The sequence below is a fragment of the Leuciscus leuciscus genome, assembly GCF_965113295.1.
Source record: "Leuciscus leuciscus genome assembly, chromosome: 23".
NCBI classification, from domain to species: domain Eukaryota; kingdom Metazoa; phylum Chordata; class Actinopteri; order Cypriniformes; family Leuciscidae; genus Leuciscus; species Leuciscus leuciscus.
Genome location: NC_138747.1, coordinates 25,996,349 through 26,013,882, shown reverse-complemented (window position 1 = coordinate 26,013,882; position 17,534 = coordinate 25,996,349). Strand labels below are relative to the sequence as shown.

Genomic DNA, 17,534 nt, shown 5'->3' with positions numbered 1-17,534 from the left:
TGGGCCTGTGAGAGGAGGTCTCTCCTCACTGGTACTGGCCACGGGGCAGTACTTGCTAACTGCATCACGACTGGGAACCAAGGTTGGTTTTCCCAGAACGGTGCCACCAGCAATACTGAGCATCCTTCTTCCCTGATCCGCTCTATCACCTGAGGCAGGAGAGAGACGGGGGGGAAAGCATAGAGCGGGCGGCGGGGCCACACATGGGCCAGCGCGTCCCTGCTCTTGGAGAAAAATTCCGGACAGTGAGCGTTTTCTTGAGACGCGAACAGGTCTACTTCCGCTCTGCCGAATTTCTTCCACAGCAGTTGGACTGTCTGTGGGTGTAGAGACCATTCGCCTGCCGGAACATTGTTCCTGGACAGTCTGTCTGGTCCTATATTCAGGAGCCCTGGCACGTGGTCGTGAGCATCCTGAACTGTCGCTTCACAAGCACTCTGTTCAGTTGCCTTAGATCTAGTATGGGTCTGAGACCCCCGTCTTTTTTCGGTACCAGGAAGTATCTGCTGTATAGCCCTCCTTCGCTCTGAACTTGAGAGAGAGGCTCTATGGCCCCTTTGTTCAATAGTTTCGCCACTTCGGCTCGAAGTAAATGTGCTACTTCTGCTTTTACGGTGGTCTCGACGCGCGCCGCATAGCGGCGAGGGCGTCGGCGAAACTGTAGCGAATAGCCTCTTTTTATAATGTCCAGCACCCACTTCGAAACCCCGGGCAGCTTTGCCCATGCGTCTGCATGGATAGCTAGGGGTTGAATACGAAGCGCAGCAGGAAGGCAGGAAGGCGGCGCGGCCAGCGACTTCAGTGACTCGTCCCGCTGAAGGTGCTCTCTCTCAGACGGCGCGGCTTCTTCTCCAGCTCCAGCGATGCGTGTGCTTCGCTTGAAGGATGAAAAATGAGATAATAGCTGCCTGCGAGCGGTATATATAGGCCTAGACCACGCCCATTTCGGCGGGACGTGACGCAGCGGGTGCGAAGTGCCCTGATTGGGTCTGGCGTCACGCCAGGCCTCGCTCGATAGGCTGCTGCAGTTGCCGCAGAGCAGCCAATAGGCGCGCGAGCTGCCTCGCCTATGTCTGCATGCTGCCGCAACGCGTTTTGCATTATTACAAAATTAAGGATAATTTTTGGCTTCAATATCTCGCGGAAAAAGGATTTTCACCTAGCGTAAGATATCTTACGCAGTACGAGAGACCTCTCGTAAGAGAACAGTTTTTTTTTTATATTCCACAATTTTAGTGTTGTTACTGTATTTCTTTATTTTCTAAAAAAAAAAAAAATCTTTACAATCCTAAACTCACAATTGTGTACAGTATTTAAAGAGACCTCTTTGTTTCTTTATGTTGCATTTTGTGTAACAACAGTTGATTTATGAGGCCATCATGTTTTGCAGATTGTTCTTCCTGCAGTTTTTGTCCTTATCGCTCTACTCTTCAGTCTTATTGTCCCACCCTTTGGGAAATATCCATCCCTGGAGCTCCAGCCATGGATTTACGGGGAACAGTTCACCTTCTTCAGGTACTCATTCATTGATGGAGAGTTTCAAGAAAAAGTCTGCTGTCACCTGCAGATCTCTTACCTATTATCTCTTTCCCATAAAGCAATGATGCCCCACAGGAACCAGCCATACAGAACCTCCTGGATGCCCTACTAGATCCACCCGGGTTTGGTACTAAATGTATGGATCCGAGCAGGTACGATCCCTGTCATTAGGAATACAACAACAGTAAATAGGCTATACTGCTTAATTAATGTATCATGATGCTTTATTTTATGCTTTCTCAGTGACACAGAGTGTTTAGAGGAAGCTGAAACAAAGTTTGTCCGGCCCCAGATTCCTTACAGCATGTGGCAGCTCTTTCACAAAGGCAACTGGACTGTAGAAAAGCCGTCCCCTGACTGTGAGTGCAGTACTGAAAATATCCGCAGGATGCTGCCGGAATGCCCACAGGGAGCAGGAGGAATCCCCCCTCCTCAGGTCAGTAAAATACACTACTGTTCCAAAGTTTGGGGTCGGTAAGATTTTTTAAAATGTTTTTGAAAGTCTCTTATGCTCACCAAGGATGCATTTGTATGATGAACAATACAGTAAAACAGTAATATTGTGAAATATTACTACAATTTACAATTGTTTTCTATTTGTATATGTGTGCAAATTTAATTTATTCCTGTGATGGCACATCTCATTAGTTTCACATGATCCTTCAGAAATCCTTCTAAAACTCTGATTGGTGCTCAAGACACCTTTCTTCTTATTATCGATTTTGATGAATAGAAAGTTCAAAAGAACAGCATTTATTTGAAATAGAAATCGTTTTGTAACTTCATGCACAGTATGTTGTAAGATATGTATGCTAGCATTTACCAAATATTGTAAACAGTTAGCATGTTCCCAGAAATAATCTGTCATTGCTAATAAAGGTGTTTAATATAAATAAGCAAAAAGCAGTAAGTATAAATATTTTAACATAAATAATCAATAAATAAGAAATTAGAACACTTGTCAAAAACACAGATTTAAATGGAATAGACAGTTTTTTTAATATTATTTTACTTTATTTATTTATTTTCATTTTTGTACTAACACCTCCACCGTTTCCTCATGTAGATCAAACAAATGACTGGTGATATCCTGCAAAATTTGACAGGTCGCAACATTTCTGACTACCTCATCAAAACATATCCCCAAATTCTCAAGAAAAGGTTTGATTTTTATTTATTGTTTTTTCAAATACTCTATAATATTGTTTTGACAGCACATATGTGTAATTTTTGTCTCTCACATACAGTTTGAAGACGAAAAAATGGGTAAATGAATTTAGGTGAGTTGATTACCATCCAAGATCCAAACATTCACCATGTAATTTCAGTTTGATTTAATGTTGGTTTATTCTCTGCTCACCCATCGCAGATACGGAGGTTTCTCTCTGGGGGCTAAAAGCTCTCAAGCTGTGGATGAGCCACATCACCTAGAGGAGTCTGTTTTGGCTATTAGAAGACGCTACAACATTGCAGAGGTGTGCCATCTAAGTTTTTGGGTGATTAAACAATATTTTGTTGAGTGTGTTTATATGCTGGTACCTTGGCTGGTTTAAACCCGTCATGGAGAGCTGACTCCTAAAGTTTTTCTGTGTGGTGATTAGTTCACAGCAGAGAGAGTGTGAGGAAATCAGAACGGATACAATTGCAAGTAAAAGGCGTTTATTAATGGTCAGAAAACGCACAAACACAGGTCGGGGAAAACACACTCAGATGACGATTGTGGCACAGGGACTTCGATGGCCTCCGGTGGTGGTGAAGTGAAGCGTGCTCAGGAAACCAGGAACCAGTGGAACATCCAGACGAGGAGACGGGACACAACGAATCCACACGACGAAAGCCACAGCAGGGAAACAGAGAGCCACACGGGAACAGGACACGACACCGGGGAAACCACAACGATCTGACAACATGAGATGGGAATTACTGCACATATAAAGGGAACGGGGATTGATAACAGCTGGCAACACTAATCACTACAATGAGTAACCACGCCCACATACAGACACACACACACACACACACACACACACACACATCAGAATTGAGACAGCCGATTCATGAACCGTGACAGTACCCCCCCCCCCTAGGAACGCCTCCTGGCGTTCCCAGATAATCTTACCTGTCGATTGTAATCATCGATAAGGGAGTGATCCAGAATGTCTCTAGCAGGTACCCAACTTCTCTCCTCTGGACCGTAACCCTCCCAGTCCACCAAGTACTGAAATCCGCGTCCCCTCCGTCTCGAATCCAGAATACGACGAACCGAATAAGTAAGTTCCCCATCTACGAGTCGCGGCGGGGGGGGAACCGGGGCAGGCGGATTAATGTGAGAATAAAACACGGGCTTGACTTTGGACACATGGAAGGCGGGGTGAATTCTCCTGTACGCAGGAAGGAGTTTGAGTCGGACTGTCACCGGACTAATAATCTTGGTGACAGGAAACGGGCCAATGAATTTGGGAGCTAACTTGTTAGACACGGAGCGGAGCGGAATATTCTTGGTTGAAAGCCACACTTTTTGACCCACGACGTAGACGGGAGGCTTTGACCGGTGGCGGTCGGCCTTGGCCTTCATGCGCCCCCCTGCTTGGAGTAGAGTCTCACGGGCTCTAGTCCAAGTACGGCGGCACCTCTGGACGAATGCGTGAGCGGAGGGGACCGCGACTTCGGATTCCAGACTCGGAAAAATTGGTGGCTGGTAACCTAAACTACACTTAAATGGCGAGAGGCCCGTGGATGACACTGGTAACGAATTGTGGGCGTACTCCACCATAGAAAGCTGTTGGCTCCAGGAGTACGGATTCTTGGCAACCAAACATCGCAACATTCTCTCGAGGTCCTGATTGGCTCGTTCAGACTGGCCATTGCTCTGGGGATGATAGCCCGAGGACAGACTGACCGTGGCCCCCAGTAATTTACAAAATTCTCGCCAAAATTTGGATACGAATTGGGAACCCCTGTCAGAGACCACGTCCATCGGGAGGCCATGTAACCGAAAGACGTGATCTATGACTGCGACCGCTGTCTCCTTGGCTGAAGGTAATTTGGGCAAGGGGATGAAATGTGCCGCCTTCGAGAACCGGTCCACTACGGTTAAAACAACCGTCATGCCATTGGAAGGCGGGAGGGCGGTGACAAAATCTAGAGCGATATGGGACCAGGGTCTCGAAGGGACAGACAGCGGTCGAAGTAACCCATCTGGGGGTTGGTTAGATGTCTTACCAGTGGCACAGACTGAACAAGCCAACACAAAATCGTGAATGTCGCGAGTCATTAATGGCCACCAGAATCGTTGCTTAACTAAAAAACTGGTACGAGTCACTCCTGGATGACAAGCCACGTTGGAGCAATGACCCCATCGAATAACGTCGGGCCGTAACCCCTCCGGAACAAACAAACGACCCGGTGGGCAACCAGGCGGAGGCGTTACCCCTTCTAGGGCTGTCTTGACCCTCGATTCGACCTCCCATACCAGAGTGGAGATGACAACTTTCTCAGGTAAAATACACTCGGGAGTCACCGGGCGTTCGGATGGATCAAAAATACGAGATAAAGAGTCGGGTTTGATGTTTTTGGAACCCGGGCGGTACGAGAGAACAAAATCAAAACGTCCGAAAAAAAGAGCCCACCGAGCCTGCCTGGAGTTGAGTCTTTTAGCAGATCTGATGTATTCCAGATTCTTATGATCGGTCCAAACGATAAAGGGTACCCCCGAACCCTCTAACCAATGACGCCACTCCTCCAACGCTAACTTTACTGCCAACAACTCTCTGTTACCAATGTCATAATTACGTTCGGCAGGCGATAGTCGATGAGAAAAAAACGCGCAGGGATGCATCTTGTCATCTGAGGAAGCGCGTTGTGAAAGCACTGCTCCTACTCCCACCTCTGACGCGTCGACCTCCACCACGAACTGACGTGTGGGATCAGGGGTGACCAGAATGGGAGCCGAAACGAAGCGACTTTTGAGGTTGTTGAACACTGTCTCGGCAGTGTTCGACCACCTGAACGTCGTTCGGGGGGAGGTCAAGGCAGTCAGAGGTGCGACTAGTTGGCTGAAATTACGAATGAAACGCCGGTAAAAATTGGCGAACCCCAGAAACCGCTGTAGGGCCTTACGGGAATCTGGACTTGGCCAATCTACCACAGCCTTAACCTTGTCAGGATCCATGCGCACTCCCTCAGAAGAGATGATGTACCCTAGGAAGGGAACAGACTGTGCATGAAACGCGCACTTCTCCGCCTTGACAAAAAGCCCATTCTCTAATAGTCTCTGGAGCACTCGTCTGACGTGTTGAACGTGTTCCTGGAGAGACGAGGAAAAAAATCTAAATGTCATCCAGGTAAACATATATGAATTGATCTACCATGTCTCTCAACACGTCATTCACGAGTGCCTGGAAAACCGCTGGGCTGTTGGAAAGCCCGAAAGGCATAACCAAATATTCAAAGTGCCCCCTAGGGGTATTAAAAGCGGTTTTCCATTCATCCCCCTTCCTGATGCGAACCAAATGATATGCATTGCGTAAGTCCAGTTTCGTGAAAATGGATGCTCCCTGCAACCTCTCGAAAGCTGAAGACATCAACGGCAAAGGATAAGAATTCTTTACCGTGATGTTGTTCAGCTCTCGGTAATCAATACAAGGTCGCAGAGAACCATCCTTCCTCCCAACGAAAAAGAACCCCGCCCCCGCAGGAGAAGAGGAAGGCTGGATGAACCCAGAGGCCAGAGAATCAGAAATATATTTCTCCATGGCCTCCCTCTCAGGAACAGAAAGAGAGTAAAGTTTGCCTTTAGGCGGAGATTTACCTGGCAGTAGATCTATCGCACAGTCATAGGAACGATGCGGAGGAAGAGAAGCAGCACGAGACTTACTGAACACCTCCTTCAGGTCGAGGTACTCCGCGGGCACGTAGGATAAATCCGCTGCCTCACTCTGAAACACAGAACCAGACACAGAAGAACAAGCCGACATCAAACAGGACTCATGACAGTGGTTACTCCATGTGAAAATAGTGTTAGTGCGCCAGTCGACCCGAGGATTGTGTCGGGTAAGCCACGGGTGTCCCAGAACCACTGGTGCAAGTGGTGAGTCCATGAGGAGAAATGATATGCGTTCGGTGTGATTGCCAGAAGTGATGAGAGTGATGATCTCGGTAGCATGAGTAATCCGGGGAAGTTCCTGTCCATTGAGTGCGTTGACGGTTATCTTGTGCGGAAGGGGAGTGATGGGAATCTGAAGTTTAAGTGCAAGTTTGAAGTCCATGAAATTACCTTCCGCTCCCGAATCCAGTAGTGCTTGAGTGCTGTGTGTGGACGTTGGCCATCTCAGTCTTACCGGGAGGAGGGTCGATGATGGTGATGAGTGTTCTCGGCGGAGATCCCACCCGATAGTAGCCTCATACAGTCCAGTCACACGATTCAGGCGAGCGTCCACTCTTAACGCCAGCTCCACCAGTCCATTAAGTGTCTCAGGGAGGTCCAAAACGTAGATTTCTCTAAGAACGCGGTCAGCCAGCCCATGCAGGAATCTGTCCCACTGAGCCTCCTCATTCCAATGGCACTCTGCGGCCAGGGTGCGGAAACGGATGGAGTAATCCGACACCGAGCCTTCACCTTGACGCAGATCGGCGAGTAATCTGGCCGCCTCCTTACCCGCCACTGCGCGATCGAAAACCCTCCTCATCTCCTCGGAGAGTGCCTGGAACGAGGTGCAGCAGTCGTCCTTATTCTCCCACACCGCCGTTCCCCAGAGAGATGCCCTTCCTGACAGCAGTGTCAGTACAAACGCCACCTTGGAGGATTCACTATGAAAGGTGCGCGGCTGTAAGGCAAAATGCATGGAACATCTCGTAAGAAAAGCTCTGCAGAATTCAGGCTCACCAGAATACCCTTCCGGTGTGGGTAGACGAGGCTCAGGTTGATTCTCTGCCGCTGGTGCTGGTGGTGGGGGAACGGGCGGTGTGGGCGGCGCAGTGGGAGCTCGTAGATGTTGTAACTGTTGGGTGAGCTCGGACACCTGTGCCACGAGTGCTTGGACCGCACGACCTGTGGTAGATATGCTCTCCTCTTGTTGATCCATACGCGTGATGCTATGGGAGATGAATTCACTCAGACGAGCCTCGCTTGCTGCATCCATATTTGGTCAGATCATTCTGTGAGGAAATCAGAACGGATACAATTGCAAGTAAAAGGCGTTTATTAATGGTCAGAAAACGCACAAACACAGGTCGGGGAAAACACACTCAGATGACGATTGTGGCACAGGGACTTCGATGGCCTCCGGTGGTGGTGAAGTGAAGCGTGCTCAGGAAACCAGGAGCCAGTGGAACATCCAGACGAGGAGACGGGACACAACGAATCCACACGACGAAAGCCACAGCAGGGAAACAGAGAGCCACACGGGAACAGGACACGACACCGGGGAAACCACAACGATCTGACAACATGAGATGGGAATTACTGCACATATAAAGGGAACGGGGATTGATAACAGCTGGCAACACTAATCACTACAATGAGTAACCACGCCCACATACAGACACACACACACACACACACACACATCAGAATTGAGACAGCCGATTCATGAACCGTGACAGAGAGAAATTAAGTTTTTTACTAAATGGCAATATTTGCCCCATTAAATAAATTTTCAGGGGCATTTTTATCTTTATAAGGGATTTTTGCCAAATTTTTACATTTAAACAATAGATTCAGTTAAAATAAGACCCTAGAGGACTGTTACCAATCAAATGAAAGCGGTATTTGCTCTGCAGAGGTGACGCAGAAGCTGCATTTGAAGTGGCATTTAGGTGTGTTTACACAGAATGTTTATTGCAGCTAAGAGGTGGCATGAACTCATCTACACTGCAGTTACATATGTATACATGATGTTTTATTTTATTTTATATTTAAATATGATAAAAAAAAAAATTATGATATTTAAAAATACTAAACTAAAATGACCAGTAGATGGCCGCAAGTTGCTGTCTCAATGAGTGAGTCGAGGCATTCAACTGGTTCATTGAAACCGCTGAGTCATTCAGGAACAAAGCAAGTGACTGTCTTTTTGAATAGGTCATTGAATCATTCACTTCATTCATTCAGAAATTAAACACCACCACTGTGAACAAAAGAAGCTCGAAGACACACAATGGTTCTGCTGTTACTTTGTTTGGATTTTTTTTTTTGCGAAGTAGAGCAAAAAAAATGATATTGTGTATAAAATATCACATGTAATTTTGCATAACTATATATGTTATACGTTCTAAATTTAAAAGACAAAGGCTTTTTTGCCCCCGTATCCTGAATTTTAAAGGCATTCTAACTGCAATCTAACGGGCTACATCTTGCAGTAAAAGTGTACACTCTTACGAACATTTTTATTTTTTTATTTTTTTTTGGCAAAGTGAGTGACACAACAGTATTATTGTAGATGATGTATATTGCACACACCTAATGGTTGTTAAAAGGGGCAAAAAAATCCTATAGACTTCCACTGAATGAGCCATGTTTTGCAACCAGAATGTCATAGAGACTAGAGGGCTGGGCCCTTTTTACTTGAGACAGAAAAGAATCACCCAAAACACCCTGGCAACCACATAGTAGTAGAGCTAAAAACATTCAGAAAATCGTAGCAACACTCTGGCAAACACCCAAAGTACCCTAGCCTCATTACTGTCAGTTTTGCACTTTTGTTCTTTTACAGAATGGCTCTTTAGATCAGCTCCTTCACAGACTACCAGATGTCCTTATAGGACTCACCAGCCAAAACAATGTGAAGGTGAGTAAGACACCTGTGAGAGACCTCTCTCAAGCTCAAACGTCTCCTGATCTCTTCATTCAGCTCTGATGTGTTCTCTCTCAGGTCTGGTTTAATAATAAAGGATGGCATGCCATGGCATCATTTGTGAATATTATGAACAATGGTCTCCTTCGTGCCAACTTGCCACCTGACTTGGAAAGACGCAAATATGGAATAACAGCCTACAATCACCCACTCAACCTCACCAAGGAGCAGTTGACAGAGATGGCCCTGTACGTAATCTTAGTTTGCTGAGAGGGCTGAGGGGGAATTTACTAAAGCGGCCTTTTCATTATCTCAGACAAACGACAGAAGTTATTCAATATTTTAACTTTTGCACTAGACTGTATGCAACCGCCAGACCGGATGTGATGTATTCTAATCAAAACTATTAGATTAGTGAAAATTACCAATATTTTTACACTAAAATTCTTTAAAGACTATTTCTTTTAATGCCACTAGGGGACAAAATGCGACAGTTGTATGCAAATGTGCAAATTTGGATTACAAATTATTCCACCCTCTTATAGCCTTGCTTGCATGCACTGTCTGCATCAATTTAACATCCAATTGACTAAATAAACTATTCAAATGAGGTAATGATACAAACAGCTACAAAAATAGAAATACTGTGAATTCATTGAACCAGCGCAACTGTTTAGTGAAATCGCACCTAAGTTTTCATGACACTGTCCTGGGAAAAGGTGCAACTCTAGTAAAGCAAAAAATTTGTCAATGCTTTTTTTCTTTCTGATCTTTGCAGAATGACTACCTCAGTGGACGTTCTGGTGTCCATTTGTGTTATTTTCGCCATGTCATTTGTTCCTGCCAGTTTTGTGCTGTTCCTTATTGAGGAACGAGTCAGTAAAGCAAAACATCTGCAGTTTGTCAGTGGAGTGAAGCCAATCCTGTACTGGACTACCAATTACGTTTGGGACATGGTTAGTTCTGCAAGTTAGATGTGGCTGTGAAATATCTTAAAATGGTTATCCAAATTGATGTCACATTTGTGTTGTTCTTGTGTTTCAGCTGAACTATACAGTACCAGCCGCTATGGTGGTCTTCATCTTCATCAGCTTCCAGCAGGAATCATATGTATCTGAGAAGAATCTGCCTGCACTGGTGCTCCTTCTTTTGCTCTATGGGTGAGAAATTATTAAATCACTGGGTATTTACTGGTTCAATTAGCACATTAGTACACTTACTAACACTGCTGACAAATATATCATATGTTTTGTGGTCCCCAGCATGGGATCTGGAGTGCTGGTCTCCCCACAGCTTGTTTTAGCAGTTTAATCAGTTAAACTTCCTTGGTCAACCATACTGGTCCATCACCTTGTCCAGCTCTAACCAGCATAAATCAGTAGTGCGTTGTTTGTTTGTTTGTTTCTGCTGCAGTTGGTCTATCACTCCACTCATGTATCCAGCCTCCTTCATCTTCTCCGTCCCCAGCACTGCCTACGTGGTCCTCACCTCCATCAACCTCTTCATTGGCATCAATGGCAGTGTCGCCACCTTCGTCTTGGAGCTATTTATCGATGAGGTGAGGGACATAGACCAAAAAAAAGATACTGACTGGTTAACCTGATTAACCCATGTACAACATGTTCTTGGGTCAACATCCTTAGTTTTGGAAAAACATTCCTATCAACCATTCTTTACTTGTATTTAATGCAAATGACACTACTGTTCAAAAATGTTGTGTTGGTTGTTTTTGAAAGAAGTTTCTTATGCTCAGCATGGCTGCATTTATTTGATCAAAATGACAGTGAAAACAATAATATTGTGAAATATTATTACAATTTAAAATAACTGATTTCTATTTTAATGTAAAGTGTAATTTATTCATGTGATGGCAAAGCTGAATTTTCAGCAGCCATTCGTTCAGTCTTCAGTGTCACATGATCCTTCAGAAATCATTCTAATGTGTTGATTTGGTGCTCAAAAAACATTTCTTATTTATAAATAAAAAAAGGTCCAAGGCAACTGACACTGGATGGCCGAAATCCATCAGTGTGCAGTATTTTAGTTATTGTTTATGTTTCTAGAGTGAGCCATGGTTTGAAAAAATGCTTCTTTTTTTTAACTGGAAGAAGTCCCTTGGATCCTTTTTTCTATAAATACAAGTTTAAAACCCAACCAAAGAGCACCCTCTGGGATTGTTTAACAAAGGTCCTGCCAGCAAGCCGCACTCCAGGATGATTTCCTCGAAACATTTCTTATTATTAATGTTGTAAACAGTTGTGATATTTAATATTTTTGTGGAAACCATGAAACATTTTATTCCAGGTTGTTTGATTAATAGATCAAAAGAACAGTGTTTATTTAAGATTAAAAAATATTTTGTAACATTATAAAAGTCTTTACTGTCACTTTTGATCAATTTAATGACTGCATCCTTGCTGAAAAAAATTATTAATGTCTTTCAAAAAAAGTATTATGGTAATATATATACTTCTACTAATGCTACTTGTTTTTTTATTTCTTCTTCTGTTTATTGTTATTATAGTAATAATAGTCATAAAATATGTATAATATAAAATAAAAAAATTAAAACAAACTTAAATTAAAAACATGAATACATTTTTTTTAAATGGAGGCAAAAACTAAAAATTTAATCTCTTCTTTATTTGATTTGCATGCTGTACTCAGCATTTGAATGAGGTCAACAGGATCCTGAAGAAGGTGTTCCTGATCTTCCCTCACTTCTGTCTGGGTCGAGGTCTCATTGACATGGCCAAGAACCAGGCCATGGCAGACGCATTTCAGCGGCTGGGTATTTTTACAAAGAGCTCTCTCACTGATAAACAAATATTTCTGCACTAGGCATGAACAACTGTAAGTTTTGAAGATGAATTCATTTTGTTGATGTCAACAGGAACCAAACAGAATCTGGACCCTTTATCCTGGGATTTTGTCGGGAAGAATCTTTTTGCCATGGCGATGGAAGGAATTGTGTTCTTCATCTTTACCGTTCTCCTGCAGTATAAATTCTTTGTTAATTTTAGGTACATTTGTATGTTTAAATATCGTGACATTGAACAAATCAACACATACATAGTTGTGTAGTTGTTCCTGATAAATACATATTTTCCCTTCAGCCGATGGTCGGGCTTTGTGCTGCCCCCCCTGGGCACGGAGGATGAGGATGTGGCGAGAGAAAGAGACCGTGTGAAGAACGGTAGAGCTCTGGGAGACATTCTCACCCTCATAGACCTTAGTAAGGTACAGAACCACATAAACAGCTGTATAAGATGTTGTTTGGTCTATTCAAGGGTAAAATACAGACTCTTTGTGTCTCTGCAGGTTTATAAGGCAGGCAGGAAGCCAGCAGTGAATCGGCTTTGCTTGGGCATTCCTCGGGGAGAGGTAAGTAGAGTTTTGTATACCAGAACTCTCCTGGAAACATTTAAACTAGCACCTTGTTTTTCTGTGATTATGGTTTAAACCGCTGCAAGTGTCTTTTTTTCCCATGGCAGTGTTTTGGGCTTCTTGGTGTTAATGGGGCTGGGAAAACCTCAACCTTCCGCATGCTAACAGGAGACACCCACATTACTTACGGAGAAGCATTTCTTAGCAACCACAGGTTAGACCATCGACATGTGATGAACATTATAGAAATATTTTCACAATAACATTGTCATTATTCCCACAGTATAACAGTTATTAGAGTTTCGCACTTTACTTAGTATTACTTTACCCTGGCAACTACCCACACAACCCCCTAACATACATGCATTTGTTTTATTTAGTGTTCTTACAGAAATGGAGAAAGTTCATCAGCTGATGGGCTACTGTCCTCAGTTTGATGCCATCAGTGACCTGCTGACAGGACGTGAGCACCTGGAGTTCTACGCTCGCCTCAGAGGAGTGCCAGAAGCTCATGTTGCAAAGGTGCAGCATGCCCCAAAATCATTATTATTATTATAAAAGTGCAATCTGAGAACATAATACGGTAACACTTTATAAGAACTGCACGCTATTAATCATTAGTTAAGCATTAGTAAACAGTTAATTCATCATTTATAAAGCATTAATAGACATTAATAAGCAGTTTATAAATACAGTTATAAATGCTGTATTCTTGATTTAAAAGCATATCTATAATGTGTTTAATAATTGTATTTTCATACTTTATTAATGATCAATTTATCATTTCTAAATGAAGTATTGCATTATTTACAAACCAGTTATTTAGGAGTTGTCAGTGGTTCATAAGATCACTTAGAAAGTGTAAGTAAATTATTAATAAATTATTTAAATGTACATTCATATATCTTATTATTCAGACATATAGTAATAGTTACTTAGTGTGTTAATAAATGCTTTATTAACATGCATTTCTACAGTAATTCAGGGTTAATTCAGGTAGTTATAAAGCATTTAGTAGTGGTCAGTTAACTATTTTTGTGAGCTCATCTAAAGTGAGGACTATTTATGCCTCGTAAAGCGTTTACAAAGGAGATTTAAAGGCTGTTAAATATTTTTATGTTCTGTATCACTGTGTTGTGTTTGTTTCCTTTTTCTGTTTAGAAGATAAATGAGCCTTTAAATCTCCTTTGTAAATGCTTTACAAGGCATAAATAGTCCTCACTTTAGATAAGCTCACAAAAATAGTTAACTGACCACTACTAAATGCTTTATAACTACCTGAATTTACTACATTTACTTACACTTTCTAAGTGATCTTATGAATCAATGACAACACCTAAATAACTGGTTTGTAAATAATGCAATACTTCATTTAAAAATGATAAATTGATCATTAATAAATTATGAAAATACAATTATTAAACTTATTATAGATATGCTTATAAATCAAGAATAAAGCATTTATAGCTGTATTTATAAACTGCTTATTAATGTATATTAATGCTTTATAAATTATGAATGAACTGTTTACTAATGCTTAACTAATGATTAATAGCGTGCAGTTATTATAAAGTGTTACCCATAATACTAGTTATCAGGGTTAATAGAGCTAAGGGTCTCAGTGATTCCAAGCTTGTTTCAAATGGACCCTATAGTCATAATATATTTGTATATGGTTGGCTTCACATCTTCTGGCAAGTAGGGGTTTGAGACCCCTTTTCTAAAGGCTGTTGTGACATGCCAAGCTGATGGTTGTTCATTGGCCAATCTCGGGCCGTCATTAAGCATCTGTCGGCCTACTTTTTGTTGTGTGTTCCACACCTCTGGCACTAGTCAAACCGTCTGCGTCTTGTTGAATCGCTGTGGAGCCTGTCAATGAGAGAGATCACTCCGATTGGCTGTTTAGCTTAGTGAACGAGTGCACGAGATGAAAAACAAAAGCAAGCAAATGACCAAGTCAAGCGGGCACAAACAGAAGGAGCTTCTCATTTTCATCTTTTCCATCTGTGGTGAATAAGATTGGTATAAAAATGGTCAGCAAGGACTGCTTTGTTATAGTTTGTATTTCCTCATTCCTTGCTCATCTGATTTTGCTTTTTTGAATGCCGAATGAAGACTACCAAATACTGACCACTGCCACATGCTCTCATGTAGATGCAGAACGTATATGCTAGTTGACCGTAGACTATGTGGTGTGCCAACTTTTTGGCAACATGAGGCGACACCACAGTTGACCTTCGTCTCCTCTAGTTCTCTGATGCCGGTTTTGTTGTGATTGGTCCATAAGCACTGTAGCTAGCTTACAGTCCTTTTTCATGCCTGTTCTGTAGGTGGCGCAGTGGGGAGTGCAAAAGCTTGGTCTGAGTCAGTATGCTGAGCGAGAGGCTGGGAAATACAGTGGAGGAAATAAGCGCAAACTCTCCACCGCCATTTCCCTTATTGGAGCTGCACCTGTCATCTTCTTGGTATGTTTATTACCATCACACTGTTGTATGATGAAGCTGTAAATGGCATTTTTCAGCCTCGTCTGTGATTCTCAGGATGAGCCTACGACTGGGATGGACCCGAAGGCCAAGCGCTTCCTCTGGAACTGCATTCTCAGTGTGATCAAAGAGGGAAGATCTGTTGTTCTCACCTCTCACAGGTAGAAGACACTATGAAAGTTTCATATAGGTAGCCTCAATTAATGGAAATGAAAATCGAATTACTAAACACGTTATAGATATTATTGTGAATGATTCATCTATGTATGTATACGTTTAATTTTTTAATTTTTATTTTTTTTTGGAGTGAATCCGGTGAAATGAAAGTTGTTTCTGGTGTTGTGTGCAGAACTTTTTCAATCATTTAGTCAACTTAAACTCCATCCCTGCAAACTCATGTTTATCTGCCTCAATTTTTGAGTGCAATGGCTACATCTCAAAATCCAGTCAATAACCTATAAACAAAACCAAGCCATGAGAAACTGTAAAGAACATTGCCATATTTATGTACACAAATGCAGAAGTGCCCACTTAGACCAGAAGATCATCTGATTGATATGTAATACATCCAATGACATTTTTTGTTTTTATGTGAAACTTAATCCAAATATAAAGTATAAAGATGCCTCTATGTCTGTACTATATACTTTATATTTTGACTTTAAGTCTGCCATTTTAGAGAGAAATCAACTTTCTGAAAGATATTCTGATTTCAGATTAACTTCACATTTATGTTTCCACCCTGATGGTTCTGCTGTCTTTTCAGCATGGAAGAGTGTGAGGCTCTGTGCACCCGAATGGCCATCATGGTGAACGGCAGGTTCCAGTGTCTGGGCTCAGTTCAGCACCTGAAGAATAGGTAACAGTTCTGAATGAAACATTCGCTTAATACGTGCAGCTCACTATGCACTGCATGCAGTTTAAAAAATGTGCCTAATTTTTGTCATACGACCTCCATGTATTGCATGTTTCATTTTTTTGTATAATTTTTTTGCTTGTGGCGTCATTTCAAAATCAAACTGTTATTTCTATAGAGATTAAACAGTGATTCAAGAGGTTTTGGATGATTTATTAATGTTAAAAATGTGGTTGAGTAGTGAGTTTGATGTGTCAATTAAACTCGAGGTTCTGTGGGGTGCGGACTGGATCGACTCCATTCCTAGAGCTTCCGAACAAATGGGTTTTTTGGGGTGCGGACTGATGGGGCAGTGAACCCAAGGAGTCAGTCCTAGAGCTCCTCCTGTCCGATTTTAGAGAAAAATCAGGGTCTATTGGAGACGTCAAATAGATTTTCACCACAGACAGTACAATCCACATGGGATAATCTCACAGTATAACAAGCAGCTGTGCAAAATATGATTCCCTTAAAACAGTATTGTGGCTGATGTCACTTTCGGTTCATTTCGTCTTAATGGAAAATAAAGGTTAAGAAAATATAGTGAATACTACAAAACTAATATGAGTAGTAAGCAATTCCGCACGTCAAGTCACCTTTATTTATATAGTGCTTCACAGTAATAAACAGGGAAATAACAGAATCAGTGATGCAAACTTCAAATATAAAACAACTTCTGATTCTGCTGTAAAGCAGCTCTAAAAAGACAATAGTGTCATTATTCAGCTCAAGTCAGTTCATTGTTTATTCAGTTCAGTTCAATTAACTGTAAAAGTTAATAAATTATTAAACAAATTCAAATTAGCTATAAGCACTTCTACACAAGGTCGTTATATAGCTTAAGTCAGTTCAATGATTCAGTGAAGTCGATGTTGCGAAATTCTTCAATAATTTCATGCAGCTTTACAGAAAGCAGTAGTGTTATCATTCAGCTCAATTCAGTTCAAGTTTTGTTCTCATCGTATAATGTCAGTGCAGTCAAATCAATAATATTACGGAATAGTAAGTGTCTTTTAACAATGTGACAATTAACATGTTTTCATTTCTGCCCCCTTTGTCTTTCCTACTAGGTTTGGAGACGGCTACACAATAATCCTTCGTTTGTCCACCCCGTCTACAGAACCATGCCCAGTGGACACCTATATCAAGAACTCCTTCCCTGGGATCCAGCTGAAGGAGAGACATCAGAATGTTCTCCATTACCAGCTGCCATCACAAACCTGTTCGCTCGCTCGCGTTTTTGAGGTTCTGTCAAATAATAATGAGGAGCTGGGGATAGCTGACTACTCAGTGTCACAGACTACACTGGATCAGGTAAGACTACAGTACTGAGACTCCGCTCCAAAACCTGGTGAGCTGCCTTGCTGTCTATTGCCTGCATAGGCTGCTACCTTCTAAGACAGCATACTAAATGTCATGGAACCTCATACATGACCG

At 42.3% G+C, this 17,534-nt stretch overlaps 1 protein-coding gene across 2 annotated transcripts in view; it reads left to right on the top strand.

Moving 5' to 3' along the window:
• Positions 1-17,534, top strand: part of abca7 (ATP-binding cassette, sub-family A (ABC1), member 7) — a 55,635-nt gene that overhangs the window by 33,655 nt on the left and 4,446 nt on the right. Inside the window, exons 27-47 of one of the 2 annotated variants that reach the window (XM_082156357.1) lie at positions 1,391-1,515; positions 1,599-1,691; positions 1,783-1,975; positions 2,606-2,700; positions 2,787-2,819; positions 2,909-3,035; positions 9,252-9,326; positions 9,411-9,580; positions 10,111-10,288; positions 10,377-10,492; positions 10,746-10,890; positions 12,000-12,123; positions 12,226-12,355; positions 12,449-12,572; positions 12,654-12,716; positions 12,827-12,933; positions 13,100-13,241; positions 15,050-15,184; positions 15,260-15,363; positions 15,969-16,061; positions 17,168-17,411. In XM_082156357.1, coding sequence (XP_082012483.1) covers positions 1,391-1,515; positions 1,599-1,691; positions 1,783-1,975; positions 2,606-2,700; positions 2,787-2,819; positions 2,909-3,035; positions 9,252-9,326; positions 9,411-9,580; positions 10,111-10,288; positions 10,377-10,492; positions 10,746-10,890; positions 12,000-12,123; positions 12,226-12,355; positions 12,449-12,572; positions 12,654-12,716; positions 12,827-12,933; positions 13,100-13,241; positions 15,050-15,184; positions 15,260-15,363; positions 15,969-16,061; positions 17,168-17,411 — 2,616 coding nt within the window. The remainder of the gene's footprint in view (positions 1-1,390; positions 1,516-1,598; positions 1,692-1,782; positions 1,976-2,605; positions 2,701-2,786; positions 2,820-2,908; positions 3,036-9,251; positions 9,327-9,410; positions 9,581-10,110; positions 10,289-10,376; positions 10,493-10,745; positions 10,891-11,999; positions 12,124-12,225; positions 12,356-12,448; positions 12,573-12,653; positions 12,717-12,826; positions 12,934-13,099; positions 13,242-15,049; positions 15,185-15,259; positions 15,364-15,968; positions 16,062-17,167; positions 17,412-17,534) is intronic. The other variant, XM_082156358.1, reaches the window with a different exon arrangement.